Source organism: Amblyomma maculatum, unplaced genomic scaffold (genome assembly GCF_055883805.1).
Source record: "Amblyomma maculatum isolate TAMU_Amacu unplaced genomic scaffold, ASM5588380v1 scaffold_18, whole genome shotgun sequence".
In the NCBI taxonomy this organism is placed as follows: domain Eukaryota; kingdom Metazoa; phylum Arthropoda; class Arachnida; order Ixodida; family Ixodidae; genus Amblyomma; species Amblyomma maculatum.
Genome location: NW_028146743.1, coordinates 1,298,041 through 1,325,841, shown reverse-complemented (window position 1 = coordinate 1,325,841; position 27,801 = coordinate 1,298,041). Strand labels below are relative to the sequence as shown.

General features: G+C 47.4%; 1 protein-coding gene across 1 annotated transcript; it reads left to right on the top strand.

The window, feature by feature from the left end:
• On the top strand, window positions 1-25,186 carry LOC146171698 (anaphase-promoting complex subunit 10-like). The gene is made up of 4 exons (XM_084586366.1): window positions 1-415; window positions 13,593-13,687; window positions 13,775-13,895; window positions 23,652-25,186. The coding sequence occupies exons 2-4, from the start codon at window positions 13,597-13,599 to the stop codon at window positions 23,662-23,664; spliced, it is 225 nt and encodes a 74-aa protein (XP_084442492.1). The 5' UTR covers window positions 1-415; window positions 13,593-13,596; the 3' UTR covers window positions 23,665-25,186.
• Window positions 25,187-27,801: the final 2,615 nt, after the last annotated feature.

The window sequence follows — 27,801 nt, the reverse complement described above, 5'->3', positions numbered from 1 at the left end:
GCCACCATTCTACTTCCGCCATGGTGAATGTAGTACCTGTGTTTGTGCAACCAGAGGCAGGATAGAAGCTTGTATTCCCGTTCCCCATCGCCACCGATTGCGGCTACCAGTGCACTCAGAAGCGCGTCAATAGCTTGGTGGTAATCCGAGAGTAGATAGCCCGCGTACTGAACTGACGAATGTGCTGAAACGACGGCGAGCGGCGCCCATCCAACGCAGTAATAGAGCGAGCAGCAACCAGGCCACGCCAAGGTTGGAGGCGAAGCTTCGTCGTCTTTGTGTCCCCGCTTCGTGTCTAAGCTGCGCTGACTGTGCCGTAAGCCTCGCCAGCCTCGCTCAGCGAAGTGCTGCGGCGACGTCGACGACGTTCATTTTCATTCCTGCTGCACAGCGCTATCTGCGACTGGAATAAGAGGTGAGCGAATCTCGTGATTAGGGAGTTTTAAAATAGGGGGACCCAAGGCTTGGGTCCCCCAAGGAAATAGCGTGCGGCGAGTTTTAGAATAGGGGTTTTTCCCGACGCAGCGGAGCCGGGCTTGCGTTCGTCGATTGCAGCGCCACGACGGTAAACCAAGAAAAAGCATTTAAATATATAAGAGCCAACAACGCTATTTTGTTCATTAAAATGTGCTACTATTGCATAAAACTATATTAGAACTACCAGTTATATAAACTGTTTTTGTCATACAAGACGAAATCGGCCAATTGTCAATCCAGGCCGAGGCCGGGAAAACTCATTTGAACCTTCCGCGCTATAGTGCTCTAGAAGATTGGGCAGTGTGTCGACCGCGCCGCGAAATACATGGGAGCGGGGGGCCGCTTTTGCGATGACGGAGGCGCCGCAGCGCAGAGGGCGCCACCAGCAACTGGTGTGTCAGCTGTCCGGGCGCCTGCGTATGCGCGCTGTGCAGCAGGGTGGATAGCGCGCGCACTGTACGTTCTTGTTTGCTTGTGCGTCGTCTCGAGCTGTTCGCGACAAGATTTTATAAATATGCCGGTTAATAGGGCTCAGTACTGTTAGCAATCACCTAGTTTATTTTCCCTTTTGGCCGTCGGCAACACCTCGCGGAAGCAACATGACAGGAGCTGGGCTCTGAAGAAAACAGCTTGGAGAGGGCGTACAAATTCAGACTACCACGCTTCACTCGCCGTACAGCTTGCTTTAGCATTCCTGAAGCACCTAATTGACGTCCAGAAATGCGCTCGTTTTGAAAAGAAGGCAGTGCGGAGACAGGATGTATGAAGAAATCAAACATGCAACATGTGCGTTCGAGCGCTCACTAAAGCTGGCCAGAGTAACCCCATTATCAAAACAGTCAAAAATGGTATATTGCGTTATTCCACGCGCAGACTATGCCGACTACAGTAAGTCACCTGAAGCCACAAGAAAAGTTGGCATTCAGTTCGAATGAATTAAATATGGACTACCCCGCATAGAGGTACAGACTACACTACGAACGAACGACACTACACCAGGTAAACGGCTACTAAATAACTAAACACAGTGGGTCAGGAAAAGTGGAAGAAGTGGGAAGTAAAGGATGCAGAGAAAAAAAAAATAAAAACGTGTCGCCTACAAGGGAGGGAGAAAGGAGGCCCGCAGTGCCGTGAAAAGAGCAACCGCAAATGTGAACAAAGGTTTGGAATTGTCGTGCGGCATGGCAAACGCACGACGGAGAAGAAAGCAGACAGCTAAAGACGAAGAAAAATTGAGAAATATGACAGGCAATAAAAAAAAGGGGAAACAATCGAGTTTAAGAACCAAATGGAGGCCTGGGAATTAAGAAGAAAGCAGTGCACAAAAAGGCTGCAATCGAACGCGTACATATAAGCGTCGAAATTTAAGTCAACAACTTTGTAAAACTGTACACTAATATAAGAACAAACCATTTATTTTTGTTCCGTAAGTTGAAACATCGTTGTGACGGGTAGCTTTAAGTACCCAGAGATGCGCGCTATACTTAAGGCATTTAATCTCAATGCATTATAGTTTGACAATGACTTAATTGTTCCAGAAAATGTTTTAATTCTAGGTAGTTTTTATTCTGCGTGCTCAAGCAACCGGCAATATGTAAGTCATTGACCCCAAAGATCGCTCTAGTCCTGTTTTGGTGCACATATAAAATAAAAAAAAAAGAATAGCTTTGGAAAAGAAAGAACGATGAAAAATAGAGGATGCAGAGGCTATAGTGTACGCCTAATTCGCTTCCGCTACATTAGCCTTCAGCGAAAGAGAGGTTGTGAGGCCGGCACGGTTTTTCGCCACGAACAAAAACTGCGCCATAGGCTGCTATAGTCGCAATTTACCCAAAAAATTGGCTCGGGTGTACGATCCTTTTGGACGCCTTTGCACTTCAGATTTTGCAACCTTCATCTAAAATGTGGAGGTTCAAAAATTTTACCTACTTAGAGCACCAGAAAGTTCACACTTGAAGTAATGAAATTTCATGTGTTTTTGCGGCTTCGCTCTTTGCGAAGTAAGCGAACCACGACAAGAGTTCTCAAAGGGAAAATAATTGAATTCCCTTGGAAGTATTCCACGCGTAATATCAAACTTGTTAACAATTATAGCGTGATTAGTTCTGCAAAGAGTACCCGCGGCAAGTAGCCCGATTATAGTCCGGTAAGCAGTAGTTGGCAAGTATATCCAGTCGACTACTCACATTTCCATACCACACACTCGAATAAACACTCATTAGTGTCTGCATCTGAATTGGCCTTATATTATTGCATGTGCATTTGGTGCCCGTCACCGTTTTCGCATTTTTCGTTTTCTTGCGGTGCGCGCCAAGAACTTCATCATATCTGCCAATACGACGCGCAATTAAAAGTGTTTTTTTTTTTTTGCTCTGTACCATTTGATGCCAGCAAAGCGTCCGCTCTCAAGTGCCCACTATGAACGTATTCCCTCGTATACATATGTGACAGGTTTAATTTTTCATATTTTATCTGAAGTATTGCCCTAGCTGTACTTGACATTTTTTTAAATCTAAACAGCTGGTTCACCCTTTGGTCAGCGGCACGTAAACAAATGTCCGCGATATATGTATTTGTTAATTACGAACAGAGAATAAATGCTTGAGTCGTGTATATGTTCCTCTTTTTTTTTTATTTTGCCGCTAAATACCGCAGTGCTTTATGTTAGAACGGTAATAAATAAATGTGTTTTGCTCGCACACTGTATTTGTAATTTCTATAAGCGGTGATTAGGGCACATAAAGAACACCTATTAAAGAGATATATTAAAGATTACTGACGATTTAAGATAAACGTTGTTATGCATTAATAAGCACAAGCTGCAAAATGTAAGCAGGTGTTCGTAAATAAGGTTCGTAAAAAATAAGCTGTTCCTAAGAGACCTTACGAAGCACAAGCTTTGATTCGCGTGTACTGTTTTTCTCCGCGTGTTAATAGCGCTCCTCGGCAGTAGCCTTTATTCCCTTACTGGAAGAACCAATGCAAAACACCACGCTTCCTTGAAAACATTAAGTACAAGCTCATCTGGATGAGTTATAGCTGTCCGCAGGAAGAAATGTTGAAAGAGTTTTAAATAGCGATTCAAACATCGCGCGCTGCTCCGTAGGACTGCCCAAGCGAGCACGGAGTCTCCAGATTAACGTAATGGAATGGCAGGGATGAGTTTAAGCACTTGTAATAAGTAGCCCCTTTATTAAATATCGCACCATTTGCGTAGCGTGTCAAAATAGCTCCAAAGAGAACCGCGCTCCTCCTCTGTACCCCCGCTATCCCCGCGGCCGCTACGCGCCGAGCGGCGAACGTGGCACCCCTGTTGCACGTCGCGCCCTCTCGCGGGAGTCGGTTCCTGTCATCGCAAAAGCGGCCCGCTCTCCGGCGCCGGTCGTCACACTGCCCAATATTCTAGAGCACTATATCCGCGCTTTCCGCCGTCTGGTCCCCATGGCAACCGAACGAGGCGAACTCGCTAGGCCTAGCAGCTCGGTAAATCCGGAAGCAATCAGAAAATATAGGGCGTTTTATTGCTAAAATTTGGTGGTGCGGGCATCATGAGACATAGCATGAGCTTCGTTGGCCTTTCGTTTGCCATGAACGCGTGACACCATGGAGCGGTGAGGACGAATGTGTGCCGAGGCGAGCGGCCGCCGCTTGGCCGGTCGCCGCCATGTTGCCGTAACCCAAGCGACCCAACGGCGGCTTGGGGCGAACGCTATTTCCGAAAAATAGGGGCCGCCCCTAGCGTTAACCCAAGACCCCAAGCGCGCCTTACGTTCTGCGCATGCGCATTTCGACGCCCCAAGCTCCTTGGGGGCCCCAAAGCTTGGGGCCCCCTATTCTAAACTCTCTATTTTCTTTTGAAGGCGTATGCGTAATCCATGTTAGCTTTGTGACGCAACTTAAAGCGACAGAATGCGATAGGAGCGATTGCTAGCGATTGATATCTTAGTTGATACCATGGGCACGGCACGTTTCGCGAAATCACGGTAACCGTGGTCCCGTACCTCAGCGGAAGTGATTCCATTAGAAGGCAAGCATGGAAACTGTGAGGTTGGCAGATAAGATCAGGAAGGTTACCGGAATGAGGGGACGCAGCCGGAGTAGCATGGCTAGCATGGACTTTACAGGAGGGCATTTGTCCAGCTTTAGGGACTGCTTAATTAAAAGTCATGATAATGACGACGATGAAGGGAACTTATGTGCAGCTCCAACGGAAAAAAAAAAGGTTAGTACAAATGACTTGTTAAGGCGTAAAAATTGCCAGACGCGGCAGCGCTATGGGTGCCCTACACGCCGATTGCCGTCGAGTGTGCCAGGCACGTCCTATTTCCCAAAGCGGGGGTGTTCGGTAGAAAGCAGCCCATACCAGCACTGGACAATGCGACAGCCCGCATAATGAATGAACAATTGTGCATTGCTTATCGGCGGAGTCATGCGCCGATGTGGCTGCCCACATGATTTTACCTATTAAGTTATTAGCTAGCACTGTGAGCAACGGTGTCTTTATCGCAGTTTTTTTTTAATTGCTGGGTGAAATAATCGTTAGCTTAGGAAGTGTTATCTGTGCGCATCAGCCATCTTTCCTGTTTCATGTGTTTTCATAGTGTACTCCACTTTGGTGTCATCTTTGCGCAGTTTGCCTGCGCGAAATGCAGATGAGAAATTTTGTTTCATTGCCTGTACGTTTACTTGTGTGCTGCGTTCTTTTATTGCTACTTTGTTATCTTTGGCTGATCGGTCTGATTTCATATTGTATTTTGTCATATTTGCAACGTCTTATGCTGCATGTATCTATCCCACTCCCCTCGGAGTAATGCCGAACTTTCGCTGTGGATAAATAATAAATAAATGAACAGCAAAGCTCGAGTTTCATTTGATCGACGGCTTTAAATTAATTCTGCCGCCCAAGAATACCTTGCAAAATAGTCGGCATAGAGACTATGCTGTCAGTAGCCGCGCGTACGGAAACAATAGCGCCTCGTATCGCGATTTTTTCGGTTCGGTTGCGAGACACTTGTGCTAATTATTTTCCGTTGCAGCTGCACAGCTGTCAGAGGGGGAGCGCAGATTGAAATGACTGTCTTTCGCGGCCGCTTTGTACGCGGCCTTGTTGCGCCCGTGTCGCCACGTTTCCCTGGTGGCCCAGGTCAAGCAGCGCACAGCAAACACGGTGCAGTTTGCTTATCTCGGCAACCCGACGTGGCGTGCGGCTGCTCGCGCGTCTTTCAAATTTGTGCTCAGAGGAGCCGCTTGAAAGAAGAAGAAAAAAAAAACGCAGTGCAGACGCGGGACCATATGAGTTGTTCAACTTGAGGCTTGCATGCTTGCTTCTTGAGCTTCACGGCCAAACGTAAAGACACGCCAGCAGTCTCTAGCCGTGTCAGTTTGCCCAAATAAGCAAACTAACTTGTTTTCCGCTCTTATCATTGACATCAACGACGGGCGGAAAGGAGCGACCCGAGCCCATCAAGACGGTTATCGGCATAATGCGAGTCATAAATTTGCGCTCCAGATATTCACAGCAGCCGCAAGCATTTCAAGGCAATTTTCAACAGCGGACAACGCTTCGCGGCGCTGGCGTCGTGAAGGGCACGCTGTCGAGCATTCCGGTTAAGTGTCTTGACGACTGTACTTGTCAGCTTCGTACTTCCGTTTGCTTTAAAACCTTATTTGTCAGATTTCGGCACAATTTGTAGCTGTTTTGAATATCGGCAACATGACACTTTTATGGAATGTTTCCTATTAATGGTTCGCGTTTGGCTCCATTAGGCTGAACAAGGCCCAAGCAGGAAAAAAAAAATGCCACAGAACGGTTGCAGTCAGCGCAGTGTATGTAAATAAGTAAATAAATACTATAGCTCGCGTGTATTCTGACCTGTGACCGTCTACTACCGCCAGCAAGAGCCAAATCCAGCATCGTGTTGTGCTCCTTATTTCTGTGTTTTGTCTTCCGGTGGTTTTAAGATGAACCATTTCCTGGCTACCATTTCTTATTCTTCTTCATTTTTCTCTCCATTTAAAATCACCTGCTTTTTATCTCCCCCCTCCTAAACTTATTTCGACAGTGGAGATGATCAGTCCTCCTACATACATAGACGCGACCCGCGAAATATCATTCATGCTTACAAATATGCGATTTATGTATACCCAAGTAAACGTTACTGTTGTCCAAGCCACAGATGGCATTTGAGCCTCTGCGGCTTTCGCCCGACCGGACGTCGCTATTCGACATTCGGTAATCGGGCCCTCGGGTCGTTCTGATTCCACAATCAGAGAACTTGGAGAAGGTCGCCCTCAAGAGCTGCCCACAACGTGCCTCGAACAACTCAGATAAGTGTGTTCCCTCTTTTTTACAGCTGCCGCTTTTTCATCGTTTCATGGATGCATCGAGAAGGGGCCTGCTTATTTCGTACGCGCGGGAGACTTAATTATGCGCTTGTCCCTTTTACAAGCTTAATTTGAGTTTTGCGGGGTGGCCATTGAAGGCGTGGATTGACTATTGCGAACGTGATCACGTAGTCTAGCATTGTTTGGGTTGACTGTTTATTCTGTGTCATTCGTGAGCATGCAAGTGCACTTGTTTTGTGCGTGTTCAGATTTTTAAATGCTCCTTATGCTGAGTTTGTTTCCGGAACTAGGGAAAAGAACTTGAACCACAAGACGCGACATCTACCAGTTCTCACAATTCTCGGTCGTTCCGCTATGCTATACGTGTGCTATATCCCACATTTCCACCACGTTATAACCCTGCAGTCACCGGTTACTTCTTTTTAGTTATTTGTGCTCGCTAGGACGAAATATTTCTAGGCGCTCAAAGTTGGCCTTTCTTGTGGTTTATATGTGGCCTTTTATTTTTATTGTCTCTATTCGGAAATTTATCTGTAGAAAACTGCTTGCTCTTTGTTCACAAGTGCACAAGTTTTTCCCTGAAAAAAAAATACACACATATATATATATTGGAACGTAACGTTACAGAGAAGGCGCTCTGGCACTCTAGCACTCTGGCACCGAAGAACACCAACAGCCAGTCAAGACAGCACAAAAGCGCAGCACCGTATTGCTTCGTCGTCTTTTCCGAATCGCCCGTTCAAATCTTCGTCGTCTATGAATGGCATGTGTCATTGCCCCCTTCTTGGCAGCATCGCCTCGATGCTGCAAATGCTGCTTGATGCGATGAGCTGACAGATAGTATGCTAGGTTGGTATGGGATACCACAGCACAAAACGGGGCGCCATCAGTCTCAAGATTAGTCAGCGGGGCGATCGTGGTAGGGTTTCATCCGGACGACGTGCACAACATCAGTGAACTTGCGTCGTCTGCGGCTTGAGGGATCTTGGGTCGCGGATTCAACTTCATAAGTAACGTCGCTGAGGCGGCGGAGGACACGGTATGGGCCGAAGTACCGACGCAGCAATTTTTCAGAGAGCCCACGATGACGAACGGGCGTCCAGATCCAGACATAGTCTCCAGGCTCGTACGCAGCGAAGCGCCGTCCCTTGCTGTAACGGTCAGCGTCTAGTTGCTGTTGTAGGTATATGCGCTGTCTTGCCAGCTGCCGCGCTTCCGCACGCTGAGTAAAACTAGCAATGTCCAGGTCAAGCTCATGTTCGTCGTCGGTGTATACGGGCAGCATTGTATCCAGTGGAGTGGTCACTCGACGGCCGAAGACAAGCTCGAAGGGTGTGAGCCGCGTCGTCTCCTGAAGTGCCGTATTGTATGCGAACGTGGCATATGGGAGGATTTGATCCCAGGTCTTATGCTCTATATCCACGTACATAGACAGCATGTCGGCCAGAGTTCTGTTTAGCCGTTCCACCAAGCCATTAGTTTGCGGGTGGTATGCCGTGACCCGTCTATGGCTAGTATGTGTAAGGTTCAGTACAGCCTTAGTCAGGCGGGCCGTAAAAGCTGCCCCGCGGTCGGTAATGATAACAGCCGGAGCGCCATGACGCAACACGATGTCGTGGACAAAAAACTCTGCTGCTTCGGTGGCAGTTCCATTTGTGAGCGACGCGGTTTCAGCATATCGGGTCAAGTAGTCTGTCCCGACGACAACAATCCAACGCTTTCCATTAGTTGACTTCGGGAAAGGACCAAGAAGATCCATTCCCACTTGTTGGAATGGAGTTTGCGGTGGAGCGATCGGCTGAAGAAATCCAGCTGGTTTCACGGGTGGAGTTTTTCGGCGTTGACAGTCATGGCAGGTTTTAACGTAGGATCGTACTGAAGGTAATAATTTCGGCCAATAGTATTTCTCCCGAATTCTTGCAAGCGTACGACTAACTCCCAAGTGGCCGGCGGACGGTTCGTCGTGACAAGCGCTCAAGATGTCAGGCTGTAGGTGCGTAGGTACTGCGAGTAGAAATGTCTCTCTTGATCTTTCAAAATTGCACTTGTAGAGAACTCCACTTCGTAGAGCGTATGACTGCAAGCCACGACGAAAAACAAGCGGTACTCTACCACAGCGTCCTTCCAGATAATCGATGAGCGGCGCCAGCTCCGGGTCCTTGCGTTGAAGGTCAGCCATATGGGATTGAGTAATGGCGCCAATAAGGGGAAACTCGTCCGGCGTTTTCTACTGCGGTGGAGTCCAATGGCGCGCGTGACAAGCAATCCGCATCTTGGTGTTTATGTCCCGACTTATAGACAACAGTAACGTCATACTCTTGAAGACGGAGGCTCCAACGAGCTAAGCGTCCAGACGGGTCTTTAAGGCTTGCCAGCCAGCACAAGGAATGATGGTCGCTGACAATACGGAAGAATCGCCCGTACAAATATTGTCGAAACTTGCTGATGGCCCAGATTACAGCAAGGCACTCCTTCTCCGTTGTCGAATAGTTCGCCTCTGATCGTGAGAGTGTTCGGCTCGCGTAGGCGATAACCCGTTCTACTCCGCCTTGCCACTGAATGAGTACCGCGCCGAGGCCAACATTGCTGGCATCAGTATGTACGTCTGTTGCGGCGTCTTCACCGAAATGGGCGAGAATTGGGGGTTTGTGTAGGCGGCTTCTAAGCTCCTGGAAGGCTTGCTCTTGATCGTCTCCCCACAGGAAGGGTATGTCATCTCTGGTTAGTGCTGTCAGTGGTTCAGCTATCTTAGAAAAATCTTTGAAGTAGCGTCGATAGTACGAACAAAGACCTAGAAATCGTCGAAGTGCCTTTTTGTCGGTGGGACGTGGAAAATTTGACACTGCGGTAGTCTTCTCGGGATCAGGGAGAACGCCCTGTGCACTGACAACATGGCCGAGGAAGCGTAGTTCTTTGAAAGCAAAGTGGCATTTCTCAGGCTTGATCGTTAGTTGCGCGCCTTTGAGTGCTTGAAGTACGATGCGCAACCTGTCCAAGTGTTGCTCGAAAGTAGGCGAGAAAATAACATCATCTAAGTACACCAAGCACGATTGCCACTTGAGACCTGATAAAACCGTGTCCATCATACGTTGGAACGTGGCCGGTGCAGAGCAAAGACCAAACGGAAGCACCTTAAAAACTCGTATAGGCCGTCGGGCGTCACAAATGCAGTCTTCTCTCTGTCTCTCTGATCCACTTCGATTTGCCAGTATCCGCTTTTGAGGTCTAATGAGGAGAAGTACCTGGCATCGCGTAGTCGGTCGAGGGCGTCATCAATCCTGGGCAGCGGATAGACGTCCTTTTTGGTCACGTTATTTAACTTTCGGTAATCGACACAGAATCTCAAGGTGCCATCTTTCTTTTTGACAAGGACCACTGGCGACGCCCATGGGCTCGTCGAAGGCTGGATCACGTCGTCCGCAAGCATTTCATCCACTTGCGTTTTAATGGCGTCACGTTCCTTAGGAGAAACCCGGTACGGGCGCTGGCATACCGGTAACGTGGTCTCATCGGTGATGATGCGGTGCTTGGCGACAGGAGTACGACCGACCTTCGAGCCTGTGGCGAAGCAGTCTGCGAAATCGCTCAGAAGAGCCGAGAGAAGATTCCTTTGATCGGGCCTCAAGGCGGGGCTAATTTTAACGGTTTGCAGAGCATGACAAGGTGCGGCCTCTTCTTTAGGGTTCGTTCCGGCGGTGCATAAATGAGGTAAGGCAGTAACATCGTGAAGGACGGCAACAGCCGTGTCCTTGGCGAGATGCCGCATCTCCTTAGCAAAATTTTTCAGGAGGACAGTAGCACAACTGTTCTGGAGTTGTACGAGTCCTCGAGCAACGGCTAATTCCTTCTCGAGTAGTAGTGGAAGGTGCCCATCGGCGATGCCCTCGTAATCGTGGAACAAATCATGCTTTACAAGAACCAGCACACTAGAACGTGCCGGAACCCTCACGTCATCGTCGACTATACGCAAAACGTTCAGACCCGGATCTTCGTTTTCAATGCGCGCCACGGCTCGTTTCGTCGAAAAAGAAACACGCGCTTCTTTCAGGTCAATGACAGCGCCGTTGGTCTGCAGGAAGTCTAGACCAAGGATCAAGTCTTTCGAACACTCAGGAAGCGCGATAAATTCTCCGACATACACAAAACCACGGATGCCGACCCGCGCTGTGCACTTGCCTGCAGGTTCAATCAAGTGACTTCCCTTCGTACGAATTTTCGGGCCGGACCAATTTGTCAAAACTTTCTTCAATTCTCGGGCGAGACCACGGCTCATTACAGAATAATCGGCACCAGTGTCGAGTAACGCAGTGACATCCACTCCATCAATCGTTACACACAAATCGGAGGTAGTATGCCGGATGCTGTCGCTACCTGACACAAGTGAAATCTCGTCGGGTCGGCCTGACGATGACGGAGGATCTTCACATTTCCCGACATCAGCGACCCTGCCTCCGAAGGCCGCTGGTATTAGTTTTCCCGGCCAGGGCTGGGAGAGTGGCGTCGGGAAGAGTGGGGACTTGTCGAATGGTTGCTCGTCGGGGACGTAGACCGACGCTCTTGGTAACCGGATGTGACGGGGTACTGTCGCGCTGCAAGGTCGCTTGCAATCTCAGTAGGCCGTTCTGCATTCCGAGGGTAGAGGCCCTCCGAGGCGAAACCCCGCATGTTGACGCGGCGGTACGGGCACGCCCGGTAAAGGTGACTGGCTTCACCGCAATGATAGCACAGGGGCCGACGATCCCGGGGCTGCCATACTTGACTTCTACGGGGTGGCTGGTAGAAAGGCGGAGGGGAGTAGCGAGGCTGCATGCGGCTCCATGCGAGGTGCTCCATGCGGGGACCCTGCGGCTCCACTGCTGGAGCTGCGGCGTTGATACTATGGTCTGGCGGGGGAGCCTTACTCAGGACGGACGCGTAGGTGGGCCTCGCGTCAAACGTCTGGTGAGGAACGCGCTGCTGGGGAACAACGTCAGCAACTTGCTGAGCTGCCATACGCACCTCGTCCCGGACGACTTCAGCCAATGAAGGAAAAGATGCTGTGTTGCAAGGCATCCGGAGCGCTTGCAGTTCCTCCCGCACGACCGAACGGATGATATTGCGTAGTGAGTCCATGTCACTGCCGACATGTACAGGGGGTGCGTCGGACCTAATTATGTTCACGTCACGGTTGTACTGACGGGCTCGGTATTGCAGCGTTGTCTCCATGGTCGCTGCCTCGCTGAGAAACTCCGCCACAGTGCGTGGTGGACTGCGCACCAGTCCCGCGAAAAGTTCTTGCTTAACGCCCCGCATCAGGTGACGCAGCTTCTTATCTTCTGACATTTGTGGGTCTGCACGGTTGAAAAGGCGTGTCATGTCCTCAAAGAACATACGCACGCTCACGTTCTGGCGCTGAATGCGTGAGTGTAGCGCAGCTTCTGCTCGCTCCCGGCGGTCGGCGCTAGGAAACGTGGCTTTGAAATCACGACAGAAGGCTGCCCAGGATGGGAAGGAAGCCTCATGGTTTTCAAACCATGTCCGTGCAGACTCTTCAAGAGCGAAGAACACGTTGTGGAGCTTACGCTCATCAGTCCACCCGTTGTAACGAGCAACTCGCTCGTAGTTCTCAAGCCAGTCCTCGGCGTCCTCGAACACGTCGCCATGAAAAGAGGGGGGTGTTCGCGGCTGATGACACAGAATGTGGGTGGGAAGCCTGCTCTCAGATGTCATTGCAGCAGGTTCTACGGCCGTCTGAGGGTGCGTCGTCCTGGTAGCGGCCGGAAGGGATCCAAATTCAGGGGGCTCTCCACGTAGGCGGCGGCCGAGGCGTTGACGTACGGGGGTAAGCTCCGTATTGACAGGTTGATTATGCAGGGCTGGATCGATACCTGGCTATTCCTCCACCAGATTTGTAACGTAACGTTACAGAGAAGGCGCTCTGGCACTCTGGCACTCTGGCACCGAAGAACACCAACAGCCAGTCAAGACAGCACAAAAGCGCAGCACCGTATTGCTTCGTCGTCTTTTCTGAATCGGCGGTTCAAATCTTCGTCGTCTATGAATGGCATGTGTCAATATATATATATATATATATATATATATATATATATATATATATATATATATATATACACTCACGTTCTTCCTTTTCGGCTTGTTCTTTCAGAAATAAATAGGTAATTATGATATTTTTAGACGATGAATAATTTATCAGTCGTGGACTGCGTTCGTTATGCGGAGGTCTTAAAGAATAAAAGGAATGCCTCCACGCTTGGACCAGGTTGCGGGTGCGCAGCACGAACTCGAGTGACCCGCATTGACCCGCATCGAGTGACCCGAGTTCGGGTCACTCGAGTGACCCGAACTCGAGTGACGCGCAGTCGGACCCCGCTGTTATCTAATTGCTTATGAAGCTGAATATCGCTTGAATTAGAAAAAGTGTGGGCTAGTTGATGAGGCACCTGTATTTTAGAGCAGATCCGAACCACATGTCGTCGTGGTCTCGTTCTCGCGTGTCCGCCTAAATGACAGTTGAATAACGACCACCTGCGGATATTGGCGTGCTGCCAAACGCAGCTCGTTCTTTTCTTTTCACTGTAACGTTATCCGCCTTGCACGAGAGGCGTTTTGATCCTCACAACATCTGAATGTATACTCATCAGTGTCATACCGCTCATAGGGTGGATGGGAGAGTAGGTTTTTTTTTTTTAGATCCGTGCGAGCGTTGTAATGTGTCTCAACTGTTTGACGGGTTTGACTCTGTCCCCTATCCTTCCTTCTCTTCCTATTAGAACCATGAACGCTGTCGTCGCACGTTTGGAGATTGAGGGCGGTGTCCGGGACGTCGGAGAACAAGCCGTATGGTGCTTCTCATCCTGCATGCCCGGTGAGTTCTGGATCCCGAGTATCAAGTGAACATCGAATTCCGTCAGGCGAATCTGAAGTAACCTCTCTTCTTCGCACGCTTTCGCAGGGTATGGGATCCAACAGCTGCTTGACGACTGCCTTGACACCTACTGGCAATCGGACGGGATTCTGCCACATGAAGTCAATATTCAGTTTCACCAAAAGATGCCAATTCACGCGGTGTGTATGTAAGTTGACTACAGACGGGACGAAAGTTTCACCCCCAAAAGGTAGTTAATTGGCTTATGTCACTCTCGTAGACTCGACCACTTTATGCTATCGCATAGGACGCAGCCCGACAGGAAGTCTTGTGAACGACACTAACGCCGAGCACATGTGGGACGCGTGGTTTGACGGCATTTTGATGCCAAATCTCGTAGGCTCGTTTTCTTCTCCCCAGGGTCCTCGTCCTGGAAATCGTGCAGCTTGCCTGGTGATCGGCTCGAATCCAAACGCGATGCTGCTCTGGTGCACCATCAGGAGTGTTTAAGTGGCCCGAGCGCGCGGCGGAATGCACCGCTACTCGACAAAGGTTTCACGCGGGAGCGCGGATTGGAACGGCATTTTCTTCGCTTATATGTGCCTCGCGGTCCTGCTGCCATATTCGCGTCTGCAGAACTAATGGAAAAAGCAGTCATGTACTAGTTTTCTGGCTAACTCATGCAGGCACAAATGGAGGCGCCACCACTGGGACGTCGGTAGTGTTCATTGCAGTACAGTGTTCTGCATTTCGGCCAAAGCTCCCATAGGCCGGAAATTTTCGACCACATCCAAGCGCGCTCTCTCGCAGGTTCCAGCATTCAGCTACAATCATACTTCCGCATTCTGCGAAGCCTTCAGGCGTAGCTTTGCCCGAGGAAACTGCGGCGCGTCTCATTTTGGTATCAGCCGTGTGTGAAGGCGTGCACATGACGCTTACGGTGACGCAGTTGTGTTTATACGGGCTCCATGGGTGGCCACGAGCGTGTGAATACTACTGGTTTTGCATGCGATATTTAAGTAGGTGATGATGCGTGATGACGATGGGTGAGGGGCCTTCTGTGATGGAAGGAATGAGCACTCTATAAAACAATGCGAAGCAGAGGGGATTTTTTATTGTAAGGCAAAAGCCTTTAATACCTCATCGTTGTCAGCATTTGTCGGAAGAGGGTGTCACACTTTCAATGCAAATTCAGTTAAAAATAAATAAACCTTATCTCCATCTGGAATCGTACCTCAATCCCTTGGATCCCCAGCTGAGCGCTGTACTAACAGCGCGATGCCCCGGATCGTGAAACGTTCATCATAATTCTCCTTGTCAACCGTGAGGATAGCGGGATTCCGCGAGTGACAGATACTGCGTCTTTGATTTCCTGTAAACGAATTATAGAACGCCGGTGAACTTTGATACGTTCAGTGGAATGCTGGTTGTGTTCGACAAGAGGCGTGCCATGCACCGTCATGACTGGTCATGACATCACCACGCGATTCATGCATAGATGAAGCTGACCCCGCCAGGCGTCCGTGCAGCGCCTTTCATTTGATGCTTCCTCGAACGCCGCACCACACAGCAAACAGAAGCAGACCAAGATGTCTAGAAGGCGTTAGTACATCAGGCATCAGCGGCATTTTAAATTGATTTACAGGATAGGAAAGCGCAGTATCTGTCACAATTCTCCGCGGACAGATGTACCACCCGTAAAGGGAGGGAGGAAGGTGAAAGTGAAAGAAGAGAGGGAGATAGAGATGCCGTAGCGGAGGGCTACGATCCACCGCGCTATAATGGCTTTCACCTCATCGCACTTTAGTGGCCCAACTTTCAAAGCGCTCTTTAGATTTTTTTTTTTTAGGTCAGGCCATTCGAATGTTCTCAGAAGTATAACAATTAAGAGAGCCTCCGCAGCTGTGCGGTCGTTGTTGATAGGCTAACGTATACACGACATAGCTCCGCTGCCTCTCTTTTTCCCCTCAACATCCGGTTACAATACGTGAACTTCATCAGGCATTGTTTTTAAACCATGCTAACCGCTAATATAAAAGATCTGTGGTTATTTTTGCCCTGTGCCATCAGCCCCCAAAATCGTAAATTTTCCCCGCCGCACTGGCTTAGCGGTGAGTGCGCTCCGCTGCTGAATGCAAGAATGCGGATGTAATCTTATCCGTCAGCGAAGGCTCAAAGCAAAGCGGCCGTGTACTATGCGATGTCAGTGGAGAAATTATCTCGAGTCGTCTGCTGCGGCGTCCCTCATAGGCGTAGTCGCCTTGGCTGTCATTAGAACCAAACCTTCATCTATTCATCGTATCCGACGTGCGAAGGTGTGTGGTTGCCTATCAACCGGCAAGATGTCGTAGTTATTTCTTCCACTTTTCGTCTGCCGTGTACGCTTCAGCTTTTCCACCTTTTCATTCACCCTTCTAATTGTTGGGGGCGAGCGGGGGGGCTATGCAGAGCTCAAAAATTTTTTAGGGGTTTGCGGACACCGAAACAACCCCCTGGCTACGCCACTTCTTGAGTAGCCGCTGCCCGAATTCACGATGATCAGGATAGACGTCATGCATCTTTGGTCAGTGTGCCATACAAGATCCTATGCACGTCTTCTATGCTGAACGTCACCTCTTCAAATTCAGCGTAGGTAAAGCGCAGATAGGATGGCAACTCGTAAAAACTTCCAGTGTCTACGCCGCAGGAGTTTAGAAATCGGGTGGTTGATTTTTTTTTTCATTGTGCTCAGTGACGACATCGCACTCCGCACTTCGTGGCAAGGAATAATATGTGTTATTTAAGTGAACTGAAAGAGCACTCATTTCCTCCAGACTCTTGCTACTGAAAAAAAAAAATCAGTGGTCTCTTGAGCACTTTAACCAGAAACGGATCGTCAACCGTCACTATTGATAGAGCCCGTTGCAAGAGAGCTGACCGAGTGCTGTCAGGTAGCTTGCTAGAAAAAAGGAAATTAGGTTTTACGGGTTATATAGTGTAATACCGCCTAGCTGAAGTTCTTTATATGACTAATTAATCAGCCAGCTTGCTTAACTGCACTTAACTCGTTGCACCGCTTTTAATCTCCTGACAGTTAGAACTTTCACGTTTTACAAAGCACGGAAGTTAGCTGCAATTGCTTCACGACTGTTTTTGTTTTTAAGTGTCCCATTCCATCACAGAGGAACCGCCTTCATTAACTACCGGCTTGGAGTAAGGCGATCGTCGTCTGTGCCTTGAGGCTTTTTTGTATATAGCTGCCCTTACGACGTCGACGCCTTCGCTGATCCAGCTCCTCAGCATCCCTCCTCGCCATGCGCTCTCTCACAAGCGAAAGCAGCTCCACTCTGCCAAGCTGAGAGTGTAGCCAAAAGTTTGGTCCTTGGCTAAGCGCTTTGTTGGGTTCATAAGAAACTTGTGGATTGCCCAATATGTGGGTAGCTTACTGGGCTTGGGAACAACGAGGTTCCCTGGGAATGAAGGCTGCGATCTTGCGCCTCGTGCAATCACCGACATGGGCAGCAGATTGTAAGGCTTGGTAAAAGCGCCTTCTGCCTCAACCTTCAGGTGGTTCTCTAAAGCAGACAAGAGACGCACGAGCGCCGGACTCTATTCTGGGATTCGGAACTAAAAATCTTGTAGAGACCGACGTTTTGCCTGTGGTACGGAGGGAAAGGTCTTGCCAGCCTGCTGAACTTTAAAGGAACGAAATCATTCTTGGTCTAATACGCAAGCATCGTCGCACGTCAGGTCTCCAATATTAGGAATCGGACGTACGTTGGCGAATGGTGCAAAACAACCATTGGAAAAAAGTTGCCGATGTAAATTAAATAACCTACAAAACGGAAGATTGTTGAGCCATGCCGTTGGTTCATATTTCTGACTTCTGCCATGTGGAACTGCGTATGTCAGCCAGACCGGCCGCTGCTTAAGCGACAGGTTGAGTGAGCACGCAGTCGATGTCACAGACAGATGAATCGCACTAACCATGCATGTGGCAACCTGTGAATGCATTCCTTATTTTTTTTAAGTATAAATCCTTCGCACTTGTATTAGCCAACCACATGAACTGTGCGAAGCATTTGATGTCCAAAAACATTGATTAAATGTTTGAGCGTGCCTTCGCTTCGCTTATCAAAGAAGAGATTGGCTACTTAGATATGAACCACTTCGGAGTGATCGTTTTGGTTCGCTGTTTTAGTTTGTTTGCTTTCTTTTTTTGCTTTTGCTGTATTCCTTCTGCAGTTAATGCAAAAGTGTGCGAAATATACCCAGTTCGTTCGGTTTTGTGTTAGTCGCTTCTTGCCTCTCTGCACCGTTTTTCACGCCGTTGTCTTGCACAATTATTGACGGTTCTACGAAACTTTGACACGGAACAGTGCCAAGCACCTTTTCGCGAGTAATATCTTTGACCCTCCACGCCCCAACCATGGTATTTGCTCTAGTACACTTGCTCTTCTGCTGTCTTAAATGCGTGACTGAGTGTTATCAGCGCATGCGGCTTTAGTGCGCCCTCTCGCACTCCCGCATAGTTGTTGTGTCGAAGAGTGCGGTGCACGTCGTTGTACTGACTGCGTTTGATGATAATGATGATGATTTTGATTTGTTCCGTCGAAGTCAGTGTTCTCAGCAGGCCACTCCTCTTCATTCTCCCCGCTTGCTCGCACACCGCAGCACGCACTAGTACTACTCAGCTACCGGATCACAACCGCATGCCCTAGACAAGTTTAGGACAAGGAACTCCAACAGTCATTTTTCAGTCAATTTAGAGCGAGACCTCTACTACTACTTGTAAAACAATTCTTCGTCCGGCTCCTATTCAAAGAATTTCAAATCATACCAATGTCAAACCTAGCACACATGCCAAGACCAAAGATGTATATACCATATTTGTGACTGTATACCACGCAGCACGCGGATGCCTTTGCATTTCTCGTCTGTTTAGGTGAAATTCAAATGCACCTCTTATGTCGTAGGCCGAAAGGCGCTGACAAATGTCCCCTCCGCTACGTATTGGGATCGGAGTAATTATCGTATTCGCCGAAGAATCTGAATTAATTGTCCCGCTCCTGTGGCCTCGACGCGATGCGGTCACCGTCTTGTTGCACGTCGTGGTTGCCTGCGCGCTATATACTTTCTTCTAGAACCAATCTGAGGCTAGACTGGTATGTTTGGTCCTATAATTTACAGCAACCATGACATGGCATCATGGCTGCTCGCAAATATTTTACTATGTGCTCAGTAAATGCTGCCAACGTTTTGTTTTGCCCACTTCCAGCTTCAAGGAAATGAGGGAGCTCATAAGCTTGCCCGCGGTCTCACCTTCGGGGTGGGCTCTGCACCTCCTGTAAGCTGGGACAAGCAAGTCAGCTATGAAGAGATTACCGAGTACTATGGGCTAAATAGGGTAGAATACCCCTCGGCAGATAGAACACTAAATAACAGCCCGTAATGCATCGGCAGGCGCTTGCAAACAAAGATTTTTCCGAAGCCATACCCTTAGCCATCGGTACCCAGAACAGTTTTCAGATAGGTGCAAACTATGTTAGGATAAGGCGGATCTGGTGCATATGTAATGGCCGTGTCCAGAAATCGAAAGTATAAATCACGACATAAAAACAGAATTCTGGGAGACTCTACTGTTCAGATCACACCCCGAAACTCAGCTAGGTATAATCTCCAGGCCGCCGTCTAGGCAGGTCGGTTGACGCCTATCCCGTATCTGTTGGAGATTAAAGTTTTACCAGCACCAGCATAGAAAGACCGGAGGAATCGGGCTTGACAAGGGCTGTTGATTTAGTCAGAAGATGCTGTCTCGACGCTGACTTGTGTAGATGGCACAGCGAATGCTGTAGCTAGTGAATACAGTTCTGGGCTCCGCAACTTCTTCCTAAACTTCATAAGCCCCGCCGGGGTGGCGTAGTGGTTAGGGAGCTGGAATACTGTGACCAAGGAACCGGGATCGCATCCCGGCCTCGGCGGCAGCTTTTGAATAAAGGCGAAAAGCTAGGCGCCCGTGTGCTGTGCGATGTCAGTGCACGTTAATGAACCGCAGGTGGTCACAATTTCTGTAGCTTTCCACTACGACGTCTTTCAAAATGTCGGTCGCTTTGGGATGTTAAACAACACAATCAAAGTTTCAGAATACTCGATCTGCTTATTCTGAGCATCTTTTCAAAGGCGGAGAGCAGGCTACGTACTTCCGTTTTCATAGTACTTCCAAGTCCTTGCAGGCAGTCTTCTCTTCCCACAAGAAACGCTTCCGACTTGTCCTCGGCTTGTAAACTCTCATGCCTCGTTCACACTTGTGCATTGGGTGGAATGAGCGAGCGAAATCCGTTGCCGCCGACACGCTCCTTCGTTCACACTTCTGAGCTAATATTTCGCCCCGTCGCCACTTCGACTGCGAGCTCCCATTAACCCGGCCCATACAAAAATTTTCTATGGTCAGCTATAGAATATTCTTTGTATGGTCGGCTATAGAAAATTGGCCCAAATACCTATAGCCGTTCCTATGGCCATCTTTAGCTTTTTCTATAATTCTTGTTATGGAAGTCTTTAACCTTTTCAATGGACTTATGGTTTTTTATGTACTGCACTATTTAGCATTTTCTATGGTCAGCTACAACTTTTTTTTAGGTCAGCTATAGAATATTCTTTGTATGGTCGGCTATAGAAAATCTGCCCAAATATTTATAGCCATTTCTAAGCCAGTCTTTAGCTTTTTCTATAGTCCTTGCTATGGAAGTTTTTAACCTTTTCTATGGACTTATGGTTTTTTATGTACAGCAGTCTTTAGCATTTCCTATGGTCAGCTATGAACTTTTCCTTATGGTTGGCTATAGAGGACTCACCCAAATAGCTAAAAGTTTTTTTATGGCTGCCTTTAGCCTTTGCTATAGCCACAGCGATGGGTGTCTTTAGCTTTTTGTATGGTTACGTCATATGCCCCTAAACCATTTTCTATAGCCAGTTAATCAATATTTTCTGCCTTTTTCTCTATAGAGATAGCCTGCATTTGTTTCAATTGCAGGCTATAGCTTATTTTTCATTTTTTTTGGCCGTCTACAGGCAACAGTATGGCTTTCTAAAGACTTTCCTATGGCTGAGCCTATGCATTTCTTTAGTAGCCAGGCTATAGACATTATATGACCGAACAACCGCAGTTTTAAGGTATGATGGCTTGCTTTTTCACAAGAGTATTAGGGCTGATGTTAAAGGTACAATGGCTATTGGAAGATGTAAATCAAAACTTTAATCAAGACGATTCATCAAAGGAGTTAATGCTGCTTCTGTCTCGAGCTTCTGCTTGTTCAGCATGGATGATAGCGACTGGCGAATGGGCGCCTCTTTTATTAGCCCATACTTCTTGCATGTGTACTCTGAAAACAGAAAAATGCTTATAATTTGCACAAAAATGTTAAGATTTCATAACTAATCCATATCTTTGCAGCACAACAAGGGGGGGGGGGGTATTGAAGCACTTTTCTCATTATGCAAGTAGACAGATTTCATCCCCAGTATTATCTGAATCCCACGCTGTCATATTCTGTTGCAATGATCCAGCTGGTCCTGTAACATTATGTTCATATAAAACTCCTTCCTTGTAGAGTACAAGGCTTAGTTAAAGACCCACTGTCCACCCTCCGGTCCAAAATATTTTCTTCCCTGGTGACTGTGAGACTTCGCCCCCAGAACGCAAGGCCGCAAAATGTGTTTGAAAAGAGTAACTAATAACACAGTTACAGCCACCGCAATCACCCGATTCTGTCGTGCTTCTCTCCTTCCGTTCCCTCGCAAAGGTTTTCACTCTCCTGCCCGAGGTCGTCTAGCCTCCGCAAGACAAATTCCCCTTCCTCCTCTGCGTTTGGCGAGAGGTGTGGCGTGGCACTCCGCGCGCGCAAAAAAAAAAAAGAAAAAAAAGAAAAACGGGCGAGGGAGCGCGCACAATGGATTTAGTCCGGGCGTGGCGAGGGAAAAGCGTGCAGCGAGCGGTAGACACCCATCCTTCACCCTCAGACAGTGAGACGGACCAATAGACGTCGTTCTTGACAAATACGTCATAGCTGCGGCTCGGCGGGCCAGCGCAGGGAACGGGAAAGCTGGCTTCCCGAAGGAGAGTATAGAGCTTTGATTTGTATTTTCATTGCTGTGCGGCGTACGTGTCACTGTAGCATTTTGCACAGACTATCTCCGGTACCTCATCAAAACACTGGGCTCCTTCGCTTAAAAGGTTCTTCCTTGGACAGTGGCCCTTTAAAGGAGTATAAACACCTAATTTCAGAGGCTTTTCTTTTCTGTGAGGATGCGGAAGGAACTACAATGCATGAATTACCAAGTAATATGCACCATGACCGCTAAATCATTTATAATTGAATTCTTCTGTTATACCGTTTCTGTTTCAAGAGCCCAATGATGACTACAACATCATCGTGCACTTGTAGGCTACGAGAGGCATGAAAAAGCTGTATATAATCATTGCTTTTACATTTGTTGTCATTCCATCTCTTAAAAGGAAACGGGCTGGCTTTAGTATGTACTCGTTGACATCAGCCATAGGCTTTTGAAGCTGGAATCTAAACAGCACGAGGAAGAAGTTTCATAAAAAAAATTAAGATGTCGTAGAGGAATATGACATGCTAATCCATGTATAATAATGCCTTATGAATCATCACAAAGAAAACACCCACTTAGACATCTGAAGTGGAAATTGCACAAATTTTTGAATCATGAAAATCTCCAGTTCAGGAAAAGTCAAATCCAAATCTAGAGTACTTTATCAGCAAAAAAACATTACTTTCAGCATAAAAATGCAAAGATGTGAATAGCAGACCATATATATGAATGTGGGCCAAAGGAAATCTAGCGAAGGTCACATTCACCGGCTCTGGCTAGAATTCTTTTGGGAATTTGGCCTCTACATATACAGTCGAACCTGGATATATCGAACCCGGATAATTTGAGTTTTGGTTATGTCGAACTCACGGAATATCTCCTTGAAATTCCCATGTGAAAGCATAGGAAAGTTGCGTCGTATATCCAACTCCGCGCCAGATGGTGCGCCTCCCTAAGAGACGATCCCAGTACACTTGCCCGTTTTCCAAGCCACGCGCGGAAGGAAAGCGACGGCTTATCTAGAGCAACGCTTCACCCTTTCCCCAAAGGCGTGCGCATCTGTGGTTATTGTTTGCTGCGCGCCAGCATGTGCGTGAAGAAACCAGAGGGAACCGGTTTGGCAAAATGCCGGTACGGAGCAGATGCAGCCGTGGTGTTCGGAAGAAGGGAAACAACACGATAAAACGAAATGCAAGGGTGTACCCATTCTTCTTTCGAACTTTCTCCCCTTCCTCTCTCTTTCTTGGTCTTCATTTGCAGCAGCACACACTACACATGCGCCCACAAGCCAGCTCAGCTCGTGGTAGACAGAATATTGGGCGCCTACAGTGTGCGCCCGACTAGCCCTCCATGCGGCGGGTGATGTGCGATGAAAGTCTTGTGTCGTCGTTCTGAAAGTGCAGCATAGTGGCGGCTGTGGGCGTCAAGAAACGGCAGGTATTTTTTTTTTTTTGCCAGAGTCGTCCATCTCTGTAGTCGTGTTGAACGAGCGCCGTAGCTTAAGCTATGGTGGCTGCAGGCGTTAAGAAGTGCATTCTTTTTTTGCGAGTCGTCCATTCATGCAGCTATGAATCAACAAGCGCACGCGGCCAGCAGCATCGTTGGCATTTGCAGCTATCACACTTTCCAATGATTTTGTGGCAGTGGACTATGCCCCGCCCCAAGCGCAGCGTGATAAAGGAACCACGTTTGTGCAATCAAGCCATCACGGGCACTTCCCCAAGTTCGCTTCCAGCCACCACAGGAGCTAGCACCAAAAGTATAGTCAAAAGATTACCGGCTGTGTCGTTATTCCTGAACAGCACTTTGGCACGCTGCCAGCCAAAATGCAGGGACGTGCCACCGACTAACGCTTTTTTTTTTCTTTCAGATTCTCGGGGTAAAAGTAGAGGACTGGGAGTGGGTTGATTACGTGACAAATACGGTACCATTTTCCACGATTGCAAACGACGTCTCAAGACAATTTCTGTATATCGAATTATCGATATATCGAACTATTTCGTGATCCCCTTCTAGTTCGATATATCCGGGTTCGACTGTGAATAACCATTTTACACAGCAGGTCATGTGATTGCAATAAAAAAGAGTGTGAACCATAGAACCAAAGTGGCTTACTTTGAAACTCGGGCAGTAAATAAAGAATATAGAAGCTAAGAATATACACTTCTTTTGTATTTAGCGTGGCTGTCAACCTTAATCACAGGACATTATCTTGCACACAATACTCGTAAGGAATCTTATATTGCCTGCAAACTTCACTGCTTTCTTCGCAGAAGGGCAGTTCAAAATAAGCCCATTTCGAAGCAGTGACACCAATCAACCTGTCCACAAAAGCAAACACAGTACAAAAACAAAACGCAAAGTAAACATTAAGTTTAAAATCAGACATGAGAAAAAATGAGTTACAGGCCAAAGGGATTAAAGGCATCTCAGTTACAGCGCACAAGCTAGCAAGTCTGCAGCAAGAAACTTCAATGCGAACACAAAAAAAATGAGAGAAATGAAAATAAATGAAGCCGAAAATAAAGGGGGCAAATTACGAAAGCAGATAAGGAAGAGAGCTGTAAGAAAACAAAATGTAAGCAATGAACCCTTGGAGGATTGCTGATCCATGCTAAGAAGTTAAAAGGAATGATAAATGTAATACAAGCAAGGCGAGTCCCGGTCTTGTACATGTTAGTTGCTCTGCTAAGGCGGCACCACAATTAATCTTTTCTAATTATGAGACAATGGGATTGACAGTAAAGCAGTTCTAAAGCAGAACGTTTACTACAGCGCTGATAAATTCCACAATTTCATCGGCTAGTGGCTTCAATGCAAAAAATATCACTAGCTATGACCAGGATGTGGCGCTCAGCCAGAGCTCTGTCGTCTACTGCCCTCACTTCTACACTGGTCGTTGTAGTAAGCTCACAGCATCTGGTGTTGCAGGCAATCTGAACTTGTCTGAGGCCACGACGCAGCTAGAGCCATGCCTTTTCCGCACCCCACTTAACATACCAAACACGATACTGCAATAACGGGACAAGGCTACAGTTGCAGTACACTTGCTACTGTGCTGTCGGACAGTACTCAAAGGTTGTATAAACGCATTGCGAAATAGGATTGGAGTTGCTTATCAGTGACTGGATGAGCCATCGGCAAAACTGCAGGTTGACAATGCAGCTTATATTTCGCCAAATCGACCGAGACTGCACACTTTTGCAGCTAGATGGGCCATTCTGGCATGGCTCATTCAACAAAATCATGCCACTAGCACTATCCACTGACCCTTCCCATCTACACTGGTCACAATGCTCAAGATTCTTACCACATCTCTTGCATTTAAACCTCAAGCTTTATACTGTGGAAAGTTGCACAAATACTTAATACAGCATTCGCGCGCAACGGATCAAGTTGCGGCTTCGCCTCTTTATCTCTGTGGGCGTTTGACTGTCTCCCGCTTATCGACTTGCCCACAAGTTCTGCTGGTGAAAACACCTGTCTGAGCAGGTCGCGGGCATATGTGCTGGGAGTTTTCAATGGCCCCATGTCCAGCATTTTCAGGACCGACCTGGACATCATATATCCCCCAATATCTTCCAGGTCTTCGGTGCTCTCATCCTGCATTTTGTATATAAACCATTTATAAAAAAATTCCGTGAACGTTTTGAGTGCATAACTTTGAAGTCTCCCACCTGAACATTCTGAACTACGAGGTCAGGCTTCATATTTATTTTGCTTCTCTTTAGCCAATTTCCTAAATATCTAACAAATATTTTCTTTTCTGAAGTATGCTGATTGCGCTTCATTGAATTTTAAATGCATAAAAAAGAGCACTATAAAAGCATGGCTGAATAATATACTCATTTAAAACACTGCACATTAGGCACCATCAGCTGGAAAAGTTTATGGACTACAGAAGTGAATTCCAGTATAGTCGAACCTTGATATAACGAAGGCCTATTTGCAGCCGAAAATATCGTTAAATTGCGAATTTTGTTACGTCGAGGTTCCCATGCTCTGGCTGCCCAAATAAAGTAACAGGTTAGTGGAACACTGCTAGTAGATGGGAACTTTTAAATTACGAATTCAGGAAGTAAGCAAGAGATTATAGCCATAATAGCGCTAACCAGATATTTTGTACATCCAGATGATAATGAGTGGTAGCAAACTGATGCAAACACATTTTTGTTTCATGTGAGCAAAGAGTGAAAGCATCACCCATGCTAGAAACTTTTGCATGGCAATTGTTCAGGCCTCACGTATGTGTATCATATTTACATGTGTAATGACCTTGCCTCCAATTTTTGCCGCCAACAAATAAAAAAAAAGCTAATCGTTAGTGCGTCCATCCCCTTCTTGCGCCATGCAGGATGGGCCTTGCCTTCCCTTTATCACGCAGCGATTGGGGTGGGCACTGTCCACTGCCATAAAATCATTGAAGCATTTGAAGCGAATGATGCTAAAAGCCCGCATCATTATCGTGGCTGACTGCATGCTTTCTTTGACCAATGAAGGGTGGAAGGATAGACAACTGTCGTAAAAAAATGTCTACTTATTCTCACCTATTGAACTCTACCCTCAAACTGATGCCGATGTCGGGGAAATGCAAAATATGATGTATCTCAGCTAAAGTTTACGTTCTCATCCGATTGTCAAACTGACTGCTGATGCATGCAATGCGCGAGGACTTTGTTCAGTCAAAAGTGCGGCATAAGATTACTTCATAATATCGCGAAAAAAAAAGAAAACACATGGTTTTCAATATAGCAGAGATTGGGAAATAAAAAAATGCATCACATTGCGAATTTCGTTACAGTGCGGTTCGTTATATCAAGGTTCGACTGTACTTCTTGAAACCTAGCAAAGCAGTAATGGTTTACCCTATTGGAAAAGCTAAAAATGGAAAACTATTGCTGACAGCAGTATTAAAGGGGCCCTGCAACGGGTTCGTGGAGTATAACGTCCCAAAGCGACTCAGGCTATGAGAGACGCCGCAGTGGAGAACTCCGGAAATTTCGACCACCTGGGGTTCTTTAACGTGCACTGACATTGCACAGCACACGGGCGCCTTGCTTTTTGTCTCTATTGAAAAGCGGACGCCGAGGCCGGGATTCGATCCCGCATCCTTGGGAACAGTAGTAGGGCGTCGTAACGACTGCACCACCCCGGCGGGGCATAATACGTTTGAGTAAATAGGCCGTATACATGAAAAAAAGCAACTGAGACATACGACTTCAAACTACAGCTTAGATCGGCATTATTGTTCAAGCAGGCAAGACAGTAGAAAAGAAAAAGCCAATAAATGGACTCCATGACCAGAAGTGTCAAAAGACAAGGCAATGAAAATGTGTGTGAAGAAGCAGCTCAAGTAGGATACAAGCAAAAAATATATCATTGAATTATAAAGATTATTTGCACCCTTAGAATTTATTCTTGCAAACATAAGGGGAAGGAAAGCTTCGCTAAACTTTCAGGCAGTGTCGAATGAGTCCTTTTGCACAGATGTTGCAGTAGCAGACTGCTAGTTTCAAAAAATCTGTCAGAGTAGTTCCACTCAACACATGTTCCGAAACTGATAGCCCTTCATTCCAGCAGCAGCTATTGGAGGGTTGTGTTGCACATTTATGAATAAAATTAAGCTCTAGTTTCAATTTGCGATCACCTTTGCTGTCTTGAGACATGTTGGCATCTCCACATCCTGCGCTAAATGCAAAATGTGTGCCTTTTCTTGCTGTCATAAAGCACAGAAATTCAGACATAAGATTGCAAGGACTGCAAGTATCTCTCAGGCTTCGATAGCACCATGACTTCAAAGACATGAGAATTAAACTTTACACTTTGCACTACAAATGTAACCAGACACAGCTACTTTGGCTTGAGCCGATGATGCAGACGGTGCTAGTGTGGCAGGTGATGGTCACACGGGCGATTATGCAGCTGCAGGTTTCACAAAAACCATTCATGCATGGGCAGAGGCAGCTTATTTAGAGACATCAGGCAAATTGTTGGGAGTGTCCCAGTATCAAGTTGTCGAT

What these genes read in the sequence shown, in the direction of transcription:
- LOC146171698 (XM_084586366.1), top strand. Translation starts at nt 13,597, where the DNA reads ATGAACGCTGTCGTCGCACGTTTGGAGATTGAGGGCGGTGTCCGGGAC. An exon ending in CTTCTCATCCTGCATGCCCG is followed by an intron (nt 13,688 to 13,774) that starts GTGAGTTCTGGA and finishes ACGCTTTCGCAG; the next exon opens with GGTATGGGATCCAACAGCTG.